Raw genomic sequence first — 17,123 nt, forward strand, 5'->3', positions numbered from 1 at the left:
GGTTTTCTTCTGTTCTCTGACACGGACTGAAATGTTGGTGATTCCAGCATTTTCTTCAGCTGAGAGCACCAACGATTCTCTCTCTGCAGCAAACAGAATGTCTGAATTTCTTTAACCTGTTCGGTTTTTACTTCACAAAACTCGTAACAAGACCGAGTTTCAGCTCCATAAAATACGTTGCACCTCAGAGTCTGAGTATCTGAGGTCTGTTAAACAAATGAAAAAAAAAAAAACCAGAGGAAGACTTTAAATGAACAAAGATTTGATGCAGTGCAAATGGAAAAAATATTTACACATCACACTTTTGAGAGGGAGAAAGTTTCTCTCTTTTAGGGTTAAACTCATCTGCCAAACAGGGAGGACTGTTCATGTTTGCATCTTTTATTAGGAAGGACTGGAGCTGGTAAATCAGACACGAGTTTCCATGTTGAACAGAGATTCAGGTTTATTATCCAAACAGAAGAAGCAGTTTACAGTTTCCACACACACCAACACACTGCTACAAGAGTGAAGCATGTTTTCCCTTTTCTAAACATGTTGGCACAATGAACCCAGTAAAACCAGTGCTTTCACCAGTCCAGGAAGAACTGCTGTCAGACCCGGACGTCTGTATTCCACCAAACTGGTTCGTCTCCACCACGAAATACAAAGAAAAACTGAAATAAAACTGGAACATTTCAGTGAAACTGTTTTATTTAAATCAGGTGATTTGTTTATAAAAGATCTGAAACTAAAAGATGTCCAACGTTCAGGTTTTATTTCAGCAGAAATCCAAAAATTTGCAGCCAGAAATCCTGAAACTTTTTTCTATTAAAAACTTTTTCTGAAATATGAACCCAGTAAAACCAGTAGCTGGGACTAACTAAACCAGTCTAAACTTAGACTGAACTCTTTTCTCACATTAAATCATCTTTTTTTAACTTCACTTTGTCTTTTTTTATTTTTACCTGAAAAACGAGTTTCAGAAAATTCTGTCCGATTTTAATCTTCAGGAAGCTGAAAACTCTGAAAGCTCCACAAATCTGACCTGAGACACAGAGTCCATCACACCTCAACACAGATCGAATACACTACCCATGATCCGGTCCTCCTGGGGACCAGAACCTGATCCAGATCCTCCTAGTCTCTGAAATTTCTAAATTTGCTGTAAATGTTTGATGTTTTTTTAATTTTTTTTAACAAGGTGGCTGCAGGAAAATAAAACCGGTACGAACATGTTTCAGTTCCTCTGCAATTCTTTCAGAAAACCTAAAATAAGCCTGGTTCTGGATCAACATTCAGACTCTCAGACAAACCTTTAACATCTCGGCCACTGGCGAGTCTGAACAGAAAAAACTCTCTGAAAACTTCCGGTGATGGTGAATACTGTTAACGGTCAGATAAAAATCCCCCCACCCCCCCGCCACATTACAAAAGACATTTAGAAAAGGACAAATCACAGACAGCATACACGGTTGCTAACGATAAAAGATCAGGACAACGGGAAGAATCAGGTAAACACCTGCTATGTTTATCAGGTAAACGGACCACCTCAGGTTTTCTTTCCAAGACTTCAGGGAAACATTTGAAGAAAAATAAAAAGAATAAAATAATCTGGTGACAATGAACAAGAGTTCAAACTGAGCAGAAAAACCTGGTTGTGATACAAATACTCTGATTTAAGCAGAACTCACTGAAAACGTTGGTTTAGACTGTCCTGGAACCTGATCCAGATCAGGAACCTGATCCAGATCTAGAACCAGATGGTTTTGATGTGGATTGACCAAATTCAGACAGCAGAAGTCTCATCGTCCTGGTTACCAGGAAACAACCATCCTGACGAGTGACAGGAAAAAACCAGAACATTTTAGAGAAACGGTCGGTTGAGCTAAACATCTCCATCCGGATCAGATCCGTGTGTGGTGTTTGTGTCCTGGTTTTCATTTCACAGATGCTCTGAAAGTTGAAAAACCGCTGGGTTGGCGTGAGAAACAACTTCTGCCACCATGTCTGGGACCAGACGACAGAAATAATCCAGAAAAGCGACTTTTTCTTTGATAAGTTCGGAAACCTGATGCTGCTATACTGATCTGCTACCATCTACTGAGAACAGACAGAAAAAGAGACAAAATATTTAAAAAATGAGTTTTTCTTTTTACAAGAGTGAAGATTTACAGACTCCGATCTCGTCAGACACACTCCTCTCCTCTGGTTGGTGTGTGCAGGTGAAATCAGCTGATCATGTATGAATGTTTTCTTATTCTTCTGTGTCTACTTGTGTTCTTTAGTCGGGGCGAAGTACAGCTCCATGGGTTTATTGACCTTCCAGTACTTTTCACTGACCAGCTCCAGGGAGAAGGAACCATTCAGGACCTGTAAACAGAGGCCACAGCTGAAAACATTGTTTACCATCTTCTCTGAACCTGGTCAGCAGCTTCCACTGATGATATGAACCATTTTAATACAAAAGCTTCAACATGTCGTTTGTTCTTATCAGCATTCTGACTATGTCCCTACTAACACCCACCCAAACAATTCAAACGTCTCTAGACTGATCAGTATGGTGCCAGCAGCTCTGGCTTCTAAAATTCAGAAATCCTGCTAATCAGATACTCACAGTGAACTGGTTTCCAGCGGTAGGTATGTAGATGGTGTACTGTTTCTCTGACGCTGCCTCCATGTTAACAGGACTGGCCTCAGCATTTCTTCTCAGCTCCTCCAGAGCCAGACGGACAGCCAGGTATTTGGACAGGTGATCCACTGTGGCGTTCCCGGACGTCTTAATGTAGCGGGGGACAAACTCCACGCTGTATTGAGGGAGGCAACAGACAGAAATAAAAATACACGGTGACCAGATGTGGATGAAAACACCAGGAGCCGTATTTAAGTGTCTTAGGCTAGGTTCATACTGCAGGTTGAAGTGACCAAATCTGTTTTTTTGCCCCTATGCGACCTGTATCTGATCTTTTCAGTCTGAACGACACAGATCCGATATTTTCAAATGCAACCCAGGCCACTTGGATATGTGGTCCTGCATCCGATACGTATCTGAAATGTATCAACCGGAAGTACATTTGCGATTTTATTTTGAATTGTATCTCGTGATTTTTCCTGTCCTGACAGTGGAGGCGGCTTATTAAAAGCAGCACACGCAACATAGAAAGACAAAGTACAATCAGAAAAAGTTACATTGGAAATAAAATTGTATAATATTTTTAAAAAACAGAGTTAAATTTGGAAACATTTATTTCTAATTCATTGCCAATGTTTATATTGTGTATAATTTTGTTGATTATTGTCCAAATACACAGCTCCATTGTCCATTTAACAATTAACTGAGATGTATCTCTAAGATATTTCGATATTCTTAGATAAATCATTTAAATCATTTTGATGGACTTGGAAGTGACTTCATCTAAAACCCCTAGTACTGTCGTAACCCTCACACTTCAGACTGAGTCCTACACTTCGCTAAAAGTGTGAGTGAGACACTTGATAAGTAACTTTTAAGTGCAGCTTTTAAGCAAGGCATTTTTTATTCAACTTAACATAAGAAACATAAGAAATGAGATAAACAAGCCCCAGGACAATCTGAGCAGTTTGTCCTAACATGCTGATTCAGAAAAATGTTTGAATAACATCAGTAAAGCTGATATTGTTTGAAATTTCATAGTGAACAGGCGTTCAGTCAGCTGTTCAGTCAGGCGACTCACCTGTTGTGACCTTCGTCCTTCTCCATCAAGGTGGGATGAGGCCTAAACACCAGCTCTATTTCACTGGCCCCCCCATCGATCACAGAGTCTGCTCCTCCGTTCTCAGCAGCATTGTCCATGTCCAATCCGCTGTCATCGCTCATTTTGGTGCGTTTGATGCTTGGACCCGCCTCCTGGAGACATGCGTCACCACATTTAGTTATCACAACACACACCTGAAGACGTGATTACACCACCGGCCATCTTTCACCATGAAATCTGTGCTCGTGTTGGAACAGTCTGTCGGTAAATCTAGCAGAAGTCCTCAGTCTGGACATCAGGTTCAGCTCAGAGGGCAGGTAGGTGAATAAAGAGCAGCCGAAATGGTGGGTTATTAAAAAATATTAAGTATTGTCTGTTTTCTTTAGGGAAAGAAAAACATGCTTTCTGGATGTTCCTTTAGCTTTTTTATTCATAAAATAACAAATATAAGAGATTTCAATTAACAGCTGGACACTGTGGCTTTGGTAAAAAAAATACAATAAAATTATTTGATCAAACTTATGTAAATATTTATAGTTTTGTTTCAGATAAAGTAAAAAAAAATATGGAATTACTTTTTTGTGAGAAAAAAGTTTGAGAAATATTTTATGAAGTAGTCATGCTCACCTTTTAAACTGCACTGAAATGAAATAAAATTATTACATCTGAATAAAACTAAAAATAATTTATTAATGTCAAAGGATAAAAATATTTATACAAATATAAATAAGTTGTTTCTTTCACAATCTGAGCCCCATGAATCCTGGTATTGTCATCTTGGAGTATGGCCGTGCCATCAACCTGCCCATTTTCAGGCAGTCAGCTGACCTCATTCTCTGGACACAAAGTGTTGCTGAACCTAGACCTGAACCTAGACCTGAACCTAGACCCGACCCACTGCAGTAACCCCAGATCATAGACTGCCCCCACAGGCTTGTACAGTAGCATCCCTTCATCCTCCTCTCTTCTTACCCTGATGCTCCATCATTCTGGACCAGGGTAGATCTGGACTCATCAGACCACATGACCTTCTTCCATTGCTGCAGAGTCCAGTTTTTATGCTCCCTAGCAACCTGAAGCCTTTTCTCCGATTAGCCTCACTGGTTAGTGATTTTCTTAAGGCTCCATTTGCTCCAGGGAAGCAGTTGGAAGGAGTTCTGGGCCTTGCTCAACAGCTCACCTCGAACCCAGGTTCTCCAGACCCAAGCACACCTGTGGAACCACTAGGCTACCACTCCCCCAAAGTCCCAACCCCTTTAGCTCCCCTCACATTCTTCAGGTGGAGACCTTCTTAAATCAGGGCTAGTCAATTCGGTCCTATGAAGGCTGCAGTTCCTGCTCCAACACACCTGACTCAGATAATGAGCTGTTGTGCAGAAAGTCATAGGCTGTTGGATCCATTTAATTTGAGTCAGGAGTCATGTGATCAGCTGTTACCTGGTTACTGTGGACAGAGGCGTTGCTACAGTGGGAAGAATCTCCGTTGTCCTCAGCCCCGCTACCGTTCTCCACTGTGGGTCTCTTACCGCGCTGCAGTCTGACAAAGAAAACGAGAATCCATTTCTTCTAAAGCTTGGAGTGTAAATACAGACCGGCAGCATGGCGGTTGGTGTTTACCTGGTCATAGCCTGTATTTTCAGCCCCTCCTCTATGCTGTGGGAGAGCGCCTGCTGATTGTTGTGTTTGCTAATACGAGCCAAAACTCTCTCCTGATGGGCTTCATACTCGTCGCGGCTTGGATAAATTTTACCTGAAATGAAATAAATAAGTCTGGGGTAAAACAGAATTAAAAGAGGAGGGGGTCAGTGTCCTAATGTGCAAAGACCAGTTAATTTTAAATGCCAAAGGTGATGTATATATTTTCATACTTTATCAACTGTTTATTAAATAAGTCTTATAAAAACTTAGTGGGGGAAAAGTGACCGACTTTCTGTACAACAGAGCCAGCCGAGCTCTTCAGAATCAGAAGTATTTAATAATCCCAGGCAGGGAAATTTCAGTGTTACAGCAGCACTATAGAATGAGAGAAAAAAAAAAGATGCATAAAAACTCCATACAACCGTACCGTCCATACAGCGCTTTACAATATACATCACATTCACCCTTTCAGATACACATTCACACACTGATGGTGGAAGCTGGCTCTCAACCACGACCCATCAGGAGCAATTTGGGGTTCGGTGTCTTGCTCAGGGACACCTCGACATGAGCTCGACAGGCCGAGGACCGAACTGGCAACCCTCAGGCTACAAGACGACCGCTCTACCCACTGAGCCACGCCGCCCTGAGAAATCAAGTAATTCATTTGCCTTGAATAAATAACACTAACACTAGCAAACAGTAACGAGAGTAAAGACAAACATATAAAACAGGAATATCTAACTTGATAAAACTAAAAATAAAAATAAAACCATAAAACTAGAAGCACTCAGAGAGCATGGACCAAGCCATTGTAATTTATTTATTTATTTTTTCTGGCAATGAGTATGGGTATTATTTTTGCATTGATAAGCTCTGATTAAAGAATCTCCCCATAATAAAGAACCATTAAAAAAAAGATTCCTGGATCCAGGTGGTGATCTAGATTACCCCCAAAATCTAATCACTTGTTCCTTTTTTATTTCTGAGATGTCCTAAAAGTTTTATCAAAATCTGTCCATAACTTTTTGAGTTAACAGACAGACCAACGGCGTCGAACACATGACCTCTGCCTTGGCGGAGGTAAATATGTCACCTGGTTTATTTATTACTTACTGATCAGAGCATCAAAGTTTGGGTCTGGGCGCAGCGATCTCTTTGACACAAGCTTCTTCCGACAGGTAGGACACTCTTTATTACTGCAGAGACAACAAGCAGGAAAATAACAACGATGCTGTCAGATGGCAGGAGCTCCCATTACACGACACGGATTGCTCAGAACAAGATGAGATGATTGGAGAGCTTGGCCAGGGTTTATAAAACTACTATTCAACTCCTTATAGACTTAAGAGTGAAGCTCTAAACTTCTAAACAGGCACGAATATCAAGCCTAGCACATCTTTTACTACACCTCAATGTTGTTTTTACATTACCAAGTGCTCCGACGTTGCATTTATTATTCCTATGTATGTACTGTATGTTGTTGTGTTGACCTGCCAAGAGACTACAGATAAAAACAACCTCATTTGCTATCTCTGGCACATTTACATTTCAAATCTAAACTGAAATGTCGATTAATGAGCACAGTCCCCTTTAAATAAACTATTCTGCAACTAGAACAAGAACTAGGACCGGAAGTGGAAGTGCAAATAAGATTAGAACTAGAACCAGAATTAAACTTGAGCCGACCTAAAACTAGAACTAGAGGAGAAACTAGAACTACAACCAGACCGGTCACCAGAACTACAAACAGAAGTGGGGGTGGAACTAGAACTCTGTGTTCATGGAAACTTGGCTCAATAAAAACATCTCGGACCACGTCATGCAGCTCGAGTGGATAACCTGCTGTCGGGCAGACAGAGCCCGACAGCAGGTTATCCAGAGTGGGCGGGGACCCTGTGTTTACATCAATGATGCCTGGTGTCATGACGCTGCTGTGGTCCGCACGGCTCACTTTCAGTGAAGTTTATGGTCATTAAATGCCGACCATTCAACCTTCCGAAGGAGTTTACAGCTATACTGCTCGTTGATGTATACTTTCCTCCGAGCGCCAGTGAACAGGAGTGAGGCATTTAATAAACTATATCAACACATCAGTGAGCAGCAGACAGCTCACCCTGATGCCTTTCTCATTTTGGCTGGGGATTTCAACCACGCACACCCAATGAGTGTGTTTCCAGAACTACACAAACACATAGACTTTCCAACAAGTGGAGCCAACACACTGGACCAGGTTTGTCCAGTGTCATGGTTGACAGGGGAAGTCTGCAGGCTGCTGAAGGCTTTGAACACTGCCTTCAGAGCTGGAGATGAGGAGGGCCAACCTGTCACACAGCTTCAGAGAGGCAAGGAATCAGGACTCCAGGAGGATAGCTCATTGTCTCAATGACAGCAGGACACAGACCATCATACAAGCCCCCACTGCAGACCTCTGACAGCTCCACCTCTCTGCTAAACGAGCTACATCACTTCTTCACACCACACCTGGACAGAAGTCTCCACCCCCTCCTGGTGAAGAGGTGTTGACGTTGTTCCCGGACAGTGTGAGGACAACACCGTATGTTATCAGGACCAGAAGCTTGCAAAGGGTTAGGGTTCCGTTTTACAGCGCTTCTAATAAACATCCTAAACTTACCTGCCTACTGCATCCAGGGTGTTTACCACAGAACCTGTTAGCTGTCTGCCAAGCTGGAAGTCACACCAAAATTCCAGTAAGGGCAGAATAGTACTGCTTCCTGGTTTTTAAACTGAGCTGGTGCAGTGTCAGCGTTTTAGGAATGGAGGTGGAAACAGAACGAAATTGTTCTATGTTCGGTTCTGGTTCCAGAGCAGCTCTATAACACCTTTTCATGTTAAAATACTGCTTCATTTCCTTTAAATAAAAAGTAAAAAAAAACTCACCCAGATCTCAAAGCTGTAATAATACAATCAGCACAGAAGCGGTGCAGACATTCTTTGGTTGTCATGGTGTTCTTCAACATGTCCAGACAGATCGGGCACATTAGTTCACTGTGTAAGGACCTCGGGGACACCGCTATCTCCAGGCCATCTGTGATGGCTTCCTGTGACACACAAAAATCAACATGTCATGGAGAACATGGATCTAAACTAAAACCACAGCTGCGGGGAAAGATTAGTTAGAGGTTTAAACTTGCACCACAGCTGTAGGGGATGCCTAGTTAACATGGCTCTAAACCGGTCAAACTAGGGTCCTCGAGGGCCGGTATCCTGCAGGTTTTCATTGTTTCCTTGGATAACCAGTGGATCAAGTTGACGAGAGGCTGATCGAATTATTTCTTTGTTTTCTTCCACAAACTAATAAAGAAAATGGAAAACACTGAACCATACTGGACTTCATTGTTGTTTTAAATCAGAAAATATCTACCAAACTCAAGCGAACCATCAAAAGAACTCCAGTCTGGTGAGTTTACCGACCGATACCACCCCTGCTGCTACCTTCAGGTTAGGAGGAGAAACTGCAACACGACACCAAAACTATGTGCAACCCCTACGCTCAAGTGTGAACGCAAACTCACCAGCGTCAGCTACACCGTAAACGACCGCATGCAGAGGCTGCACGAGCATAAATCCGGCTTAGCACCACAACTGCGGGGGGGAGACTAGTTAGGGCTTTAAACTTGCACTACAGATGTGAGGATAACAAGCTAACATGGCTTTAAACTAAGCGGGGGCAGCAAGACGAAATAAAACTTCCGCTGGTAAAATATGGACAAATTTGTATGAATTGTGAAGAGACATTTCAACTAGCTGAACCAGTTCCAACGCCATTTGGGAACTTCTCATTCTGAACACAGAGACAAGCCTGTTGATTACTTTAGAAATAAATGGCTTAACTGTTGTTAATAGCGGAGTTGTTTTACTAAAGCAGCGTCCGTCCCATGAAATGCTCAACTCACCTGAGGTAGTTTTCCGTTTCCTGGTTTAAAACGCCTCACACTCTAGCAGACGAACTGATCATTCCCTCTGCCACGGACAGGATGAGGCAACAGCCAATAAATTAAAGACTATTTCATGGCATATTTCTTTGTAAGCATCAGAGTGCATGTGATCGTGGGATTGGTGGGGCTTGACATTATTTTTGTTGATGAAAGGGGCAGAAAAAGTTCAGGAACCACAGGTGTGGAGTGGGTATGAGAATACATGATTCTAACCAAAGTTAACAAGGACCCTGAAGTTAGTATTAGTGATATCTGCTGCTTGGTCAGCCCCCACTGAGTAGCAGAAACATGGGACAGTTTATGGACTGGATGAAATGGGATGCGTTACCTGTGGTGTTCTCTGCAGCTCATACAGACTGAGCTCCCAGGTCTTACTGAGGGGTTGGACCCCATTGGTCTGAATGGTCTGAGTCATCACTGCAACACTGAAACACAAAAACACAAAAACTTAGGCATGGAAATTTCTTTTAAAGCAAAGATAAACACACTAAATTTCTCTATCTGTACACTGGAATTATCTGCAACAACCTGGAATAACTGGAGGAGGAAATCACCTATAGCCTAGTTAACCAAAACTACTTTATATGTTTTATAAAAGCAGATCAAATTCAGGTGCGTTGTGTCGACTTTTATAAACATCTGTATTAGTGATGCGCGGGTCGGGTTTTTTTCCGACCCGCGGGTCCCGCTCTTTTAAAAAAATTGGACCGCACCAACCCGCCCCGCACCTCCGCTTCTATTTTTTTAACCCGACCCGCCCCGCCCTATTAAAACACATGTTATGATATTGACGAATGCTTTTATTTAGTCTGAGAAAGGTGCATATGGTCTCCTAAATTGGCACTGGAAACTGGCAACACAAAATGTATTTTCATTTGAACGTTAAGCCTATAAACATAAATAGGCAAATAAAGTGTTTTAAAGCGTTTAAGTGTTATAAAGCACATAGACAATGCTGCTGTTGTTGTCTGCACTGATTACCTCGTTGAACCTGTCCCAAACCTGTGATTTAGCCATTTGACCCTCTTTCTTCTTTTTAAGGACGTAAACTCCCGAACGAATGTTATTCAACACTTCTTCTTCCATCTTTTGCTGCTTGTCTGCTTGGCGCTTTCTGCACGTAGCCTGCGTAGCCTACTACGCGCCTACGTGGACATTACGTTACAAAACGTGACCTGTGTTTAAATAACTGATAAATATTTTGTCTTACATATTATAGTAACAAAATGTAGACACTGATTAAGGTCTTTATTTTCAGTTTGACAAAAAATAAAATTAATAGATAGAACTAGATATTTCAGAATAGTAAACCACACCAACCCGCCCCGCAGTGAAGCGAAAATTCTTTGACCCGCCCCAACCCGACCCGCGGGTAACCCGCGGGACCCGCGGGTTAGGAGGCGGCCCGCGCATCACTAATCTGTATGATCTTTGTTTGATGTCTGATCAGTTTTCATTGGGAAGCAAACTGCTCTGTTTTTTGGTCTGCAGACCATGTTTTCATTAACAGTGTGAGGGCTGAAACTAGGAATAGGAAAAGAAAACTACCTAAATTCAGTTGATTCCCCAGAAAAACCAACTTATGTTTATTTGAGGCTTTTGCCTTTTTAAAGAAAGTGCTGATGGGTTTGACAAGTTGCTGCTATCACATCGATCATAAAGAAGGATCACCTGTTTCTAGACCAGCCTAGATCTTCACAAGCCCGAACACCATTACAGACTGAAACATTCATGGGCTGAAACAGTCCTGTTATGTTTACACGTCACAGCTGATCAACACAAACTTACAAACTGGATTTTTAACCAGACTGAACCCTGATTTTTCTGACTGATCTCCATCAGCAAAAAGTGGATTAGTGTGGATGCAGATTTCACACGAGAGAAGAGCAGATCCAATATGGCAAGTGGACTCTATCAGCAAACAACAAAGCTTGTGTTTTCAGGCATAAACCACAAACTATGAGAGCCTTTTGTTGTTTTTATATCACAACAGGCCATATCGTACCTTTCACAGTGATACCAGTGTAATGTTCGGGGGTGATACGAAATTGAAATATCGCAATAAAATTTGGATGAAACTAGGGCTGGGCGTTTAATCGATAAAATCGATAAATCGAATTTTCCATTTCTGGCGATTTATTTTCATTAAAATCTGGATTTTTTTCCATAGTTAGTTAGCAGCAGACTTAGCCTTCCCTCCACACCAGAACGGTGTTTGTCTGACAGATTTTCAGTGAAGTGGTCCTTCACTCACAACTGGGATTTAGCTGTGTGTATAACTGCAGTGAGAAATGCTGCTCTCTACGAGATGCAGAAGTCAACTTAACCCACAAACCCTGGTTAAGAGACAACCTTCATCAGGGGAATTATGTCTGCAGTGGATCCTGTATGAAAAGGATCCAGATGGAAAGAGATCACAGATGCATTCGAAGTCGTTTATATGGTGGAGAAGTTATGACATTATATGCTTTATTTTGCTGGCATTCATCTATATAAACAAATAAATGTTTTTAATAAGTTTATTTGTGTTTTGTAAAAGAAAAGAAAATCTGAAATCGAATTTGGTTATAAAAAAGATTTTATTTTTAGGCCATATCGCCCAGCCCTAGATGTAACGTGTATGCGCAGTGACGTTGCCTTCATCCATTCTAAAGCATATAGCGCGAGAAGCATGTAAGCAACGGAGGAGGAAGGTGATAGCTGTGCATTACCGGACACAGAAGAACCAGAACTGGTTTGTGGTGTGGAACTGGTTTGGCTTCCGTCCGTCAGATACACACCAGAGCACTATTTTATGTAAAACATGCAAGCAGACTGTCGTGGCGAAGGGAGACAACACCACAAACTTGTGTCATTGTCTGAAGCAAACACACTTGACGGAGTACAACAAAGCTGTAAAAGCACACGAGGTGGCGTCTGCTTCAACTGACGTGATAGTGAGACCTAAAGAACCGACTGAACAATCAACGCAGCTTTAAATAACGTCACACCTTATGAAAAAAGTGGCACATGTTCAGTAATAACGCTCACAATACAATAACTCATAAAGAAATATCGGCCTTTTTGTTTTCAATGGTCTTTTAGCTGAGATATGATTTGTTTCTCCACAGATTATAAATGCATTTCATTTTCATGGAAGAGGTTATTTTGTATTAAAGTTTTGTATTTTTTAAGTAATTGATCCTGACATAATGTATTGTTTAAGTATTTAAAAAAAGAGAGATGGGTTTTGGAATATAAAGTTTCCGTCTTGCAGCAAATAATAATCTAAATTAACTTCATTGTAGTTTTAGCGCTTCCCCTACCAAGCAGCCTGTCATGTTTTTCTTTTCACAAATATAGGTATGATAGTAAAAATATTTCCCTTCTTAGGCAGATGCCTCCACGACCTGATTACAAAAGAGGAGAGCCAGATTTGTGGCCATGGCATTTTGTGGAGCAGTGGCAGAGAAACGTGGGTACGGAGTCGCAGCCGGGAGTGGTGGAGAGTGGTGTGAGCTTTTACAGATAAGAGTTTATTAACAATGTCGTGTATGACGTGTAGGTCAGGTTAATGCGGCCTGGCAAAAGATCAGATATGTACTGGATGTAAGACCACATATCCAACTGGCTGAGTCGCATTTGAAAAAAATCGGATCTGTGTCGTTCAGACTGTTATGAAAAGATCAGACACAGGTCGCATAAGTGTAAAAAAAAAATTAAAATTAAAGAAAATTGGATTTGGGTCACTTCAGCCTGCATTGTGAACCTAGCCTTAGTGACCATTTCATGCATTAAACCTGCTCTTCAGATTTTCAACAATTACTTGTTCAAAGTAAAAGAGAGTGACAATCAACTCACAAAAGACATAAAAGCAGCAATACTTGACTACATGAACAAAAGCTACAAAGACGGTGTCACAGAGAGGCTGTAACATGGCTTCTGTCCTTGACCAACACTTTAGCACAGAATATCTCAGTGAGAGTGAAGCCAGCAAAGTCCAAGCTCTTAGTGAACTGGAGCACCATGTGTCAGACCAGGGTAGCACAGCTCCAGGTGTTTCAGAAACCCCTCCTCCATCCCCAGGAGACCACATAAGTCAGGGTGCTGCTAAAAAGCCAAAGAAGAGCCTGGAAGCTTTTTGAAGGGTGCAGCTAGTGCCACGACAGATGCAACTGCAGAAAGGTTAATATCTGAGCTGAGCAGCTATCTGAATAGTCCACCGGTAGACAGTGACTGTGATCCACTCATGTGGTGGAAAATTCACTCAGTAAACTTTTCCCACATCAGCAGATTAGCCAGAAAGTACGTTTGCATTCCAGCTACCAGCTCTGCATCTGAAAGGTTGTTCAGCACAGGTGGAAAAGCAGTGACTTGTCAAAGGTCATCCCTTAAGCCCACAACTGTGAACGTGTTTCTGACAAAGACTCTTCAGTTCAGTTTTGTTATTTTTTTTCAGTAACTAAAGGTTATTTTGTTATTTAACTTCTTTATTTTGCTCACTGCAGCTTTATGTTGGAAACAACTCTGCTTTACTTTTGTGGACAGTATACATGGTTATGCCTGCTTGTTAAATCAAAAAGAAATTGTCGCCATTTCGATTTTGCACCATTAAAGTGCAGTTTTGAAGTATTTTGTCTAGCGACCATTATATTGTCAGTTATATGATTACAAATGATCAAATTTATATTGTGATAAATATTTTTGGCCATTTCACTCTGCCCTATTTCACAACATGGATTTAACAATCTAATTGTGATTTTTCTTTAAAGTGAAGGAAATAGTAGTTTTCTATTCCTTGCCGGGAGGTATTTCTGTGGTACTACCAAATGTGAGAGACATGGGGATTGTACACTAGGCCTGAACGGTTTGGAAAAGAAATGTAATTGTGATTTTTCTGACCAGTATTAGGATTGCAATTTGATTTGTGATTTACTCTTTAAATTCCAGCTTCTGCTCGATGTTCATGCAGAAATATATTTTCTATGAGATGAAGGAATCACATGGCATCAAAATATGAATTCCTTTATGTTCTAACAAGGACAAAACATTGAGCTATGAACGGCTTCACTTAACAACACGATGCAACCTGTGGCCAAAACACTGACACTTCCTCTAAAACAGGTTTCTACTTTGTCCTTGCAGTAAAAACCTAACAGTCGGATGGTATTTACTGGATTTACACCACAGCTCCTCATCTCTCTGTAATTTCTGTACGGCACATAGCGAGTTTCAACCTGATGCCACCCGCCCACACCCCCACACACACACACACACACACACAAGTTGGACTTTTTTTTATCCTTGATGTTTGTTGTCTTAGCAATTCGGTCATTTATGGATAATTTGTTCGTGATGACGTTAGAAGACGTGACTGTAGCTGTCCCATGATGTTGAATGTAGCATATCTGATCTTCGCCTTGTCGTATTAGGGTGTTGAACCCTCTCACCGGGGAACGTTTGATGGGCTTGACACCCCCCATGGGTACGGGTGCAGACACCCAGTTACTCTGTCCTCCCAGCGCTGCAGCAGCCTCATCTCCCCCTCCCTCCCACCAGCTGAGAGCAGATGATAATAAATGAGTGTGGGGAATGAAATGCAACACAAATCCGATGTAAACACATTTGAGGCTCAGACGGAGCAAAATCGCATCCGGAGGCATTTTTTAAACGTCAAAAAAGGCCTCTACTGTTCCACAAAAAAGATGATAGGAAATCCATCTGAAGCGAGTGGTTCTGTAAAACCACGAATGCTGCAGGTCTGAAACCTGGATCAGGCGCCGTGTGACATGTAAACTGACTGATTGATTGATCTTTATTAATCCTGAAGGAAATTCATTGTGATCAACTGCTTCATACATACATTAAAACCATGCATCCTTTAAAAAAATATCATCATAGCAATAAAATACTTAATAAAAAATAAATATATCAAAACTTTATAATAAAGATCAAAGTTCAAAAGTGCTTCAGTGCCCCCCCCCCCTGTATAGTCTAATGGCATCTTTCTGTGGAGCAGCACTGAGACAGCAGGCTGCTGTTTGACCTGCTCTTGCTCTGGGTGAAGGCCGAGTGTAAGTGGTGGTTGGTATTCTCCATCACTGCTCTAAGTTTGGACAGTGTTTTCTGCAGGAGCCAGCTTCAGCCCCACCACAGAGCCGGCACTCTTGATGATTTTGTTCAGCCAGTGGATGTTCCTCTTGCTGCTACTGTATCCCCAGCACACAACAGCATACAGAAGCATAGCCTGGTAAAACATGTTCAGTAACTTTGAACAGATGTTGAAAGATCCAAGCCTCCTCAAAAAACACAGCCTCACCTGACCCTGCTTGCTACTAGAAATCAGCAGGTTAGGCTACCACGGTCAGTAACACGGCAGTACGAAATTAGATGTGTCAATGTGTCTTTAACTGATGATGAAACTGACTTAATATTTGCATATAAGCACTGGGAGTCTGAAAGGTATTGATATTATTGATATATTTTCTTGTTGTATGGGTAACTGCGGAAACATTTACATCCATTTTTTTAACCCCACGCTGATACAATTATTTGAATTAAAGATCTACGAGGAATATGAACATAATTATAACAAACTTATTTCAGTCATAGCACCATCCACCTTACAAAGTCAGTCCGTTTTATTGGAGTGTTTGTATCCAAAATGATGAGACATAAAACTCCAGAAACTTATTTGTTAACGATAAAAACAGTGGATGTTGTCAGTAGCCTAACAGATAACTGTAAACCATGCAGTTCTGATTCTGTATCGGTAGTCCAGATTAAACATATCAAGAGGATTCTGGGGCAAACTGGCGTATTAAATCAAGAGATGTGGAAAATGTCCATGACAACCAAAGGGATGCTTCCCTGCGCCGCAACCAGCTAAGCATGTCAATAAACTAAACCCAGTGTCTGATTCCAAATTTATGAGCTTTACTACAGTTATTAGAAATTAAACAGCTTCATAAGCAAACACAAAGACGTGTTTAAACAGACACGTACTCCGGTCTATGGCACCTCCATCGGCTCAGCAATAGATTGACCTCGCGAGCAGATTTCAAGAGAATCTGCGGGGTACAGCTAAAGCTAACTTGCTACCAGATGCTACTGTAGCTATTGTTCTGAACATGAACACCTCAAGACAAAATAAGCAGGGCAACCGAAAACAATCACTCTACAGGACAAGAAAACATTTGATTCTTTCAACTTAACAGAGCAGACTAAGATTAAATGATCCATAAGTGTTCAATATATTTTGTCGCTGTGAGAAACAACAACACATAAAGAGCCGAGCCTCCGAGGTAAGCTAGCTAAATTTTCAACCTTCTCTGTGAGATTTAAACAAGCTGGAACACAATGACAGAATATAAACTGATGTACACACTGAGAGACAAAGGTTAAATCAATGTAGAATTCTAAAATATTTTCGTATCTGTACTTACATTTTCACTAGTAAATAGGGGCCGATCAAGCTAGCGCGTTTAGGGGAGACAAATATGGCTGACACACTGGAAGCGATGCAACCTGGGAAATGGAGGCGTATGGGTCCAGACACCGAACCCAAAGACAGTAGTTAATAGTTCTTAAGAACTTTACACAAAGAACACTTTATTTTATTTGAAAATATTAAAAAGAAAGAAAACAAACACTCCACCGGTTTCAGCAGAATATCTGGACGACTGACAACAGCAGGAAAAAAGTGAAGCATAAAAATCTCTGAAAACACTGATTTAGTTCCACACATGTAGTATCTAGATTTGAATGGTGGTAGGACAATACATTTATTCAGAGAAAAAATATATATAACTGACCAATGCAAGCTTTTTATTTT

The 17,123-nt window shown here is 41.2% G+C and overlaps 1 protein-coding gene across 1 annotated transcript; it reads right to left on the reverse strand.

Moving 5' to 3' along the window:
• Positions 1–427: 427 nt before the first annotated feature.
• rnf2 (ring finger protein 2) lies at positions 428–16,816 on the reverse strand. The gene is made up of 9 exons (XM_041991350.1): positions 16,735–16,816; positions 9,639–9,735; positions 8,253–8,413; positions 6,468–6,550; positions 5,331–5,463; positions 5,151–5,250; positions 3,693–3,865; positions 2,597–2,786; positions 428–2,352 (listed from the first exon to the last, which is right to left on the reverse strand). The coding sequence occupies exons 2-9, from the start codon at positions 9,723–9,725 to the stop codon at positions 2,251–2,253; spliced, it is 1,029 nt and encodes a 342-aa protein (XP_041847284.1). The 5' UTR covers positions 9,726–9,735; positions 16,735–16,816; the 3' UTR covers positions 428–2,250.
• Positions 16,817–17,123: the final 307 nt, after the last annotated feature.

Source organism: Melanotaenia boesemani, chromosome 8, assembly GCF_017639745.1.
Source record: "Melanotaenia boesemani isolate fMelBoe1 chromosome 8, fMelBoe1.pri, whole genome shotgun sequence".
Lineage (NCBI taxonomy): Eukaryota > Metazoa > Chordata > Actinopteri > Atheriniformes > Melanotaeniidae > Melanotaenia > Melanotaenia boesemani.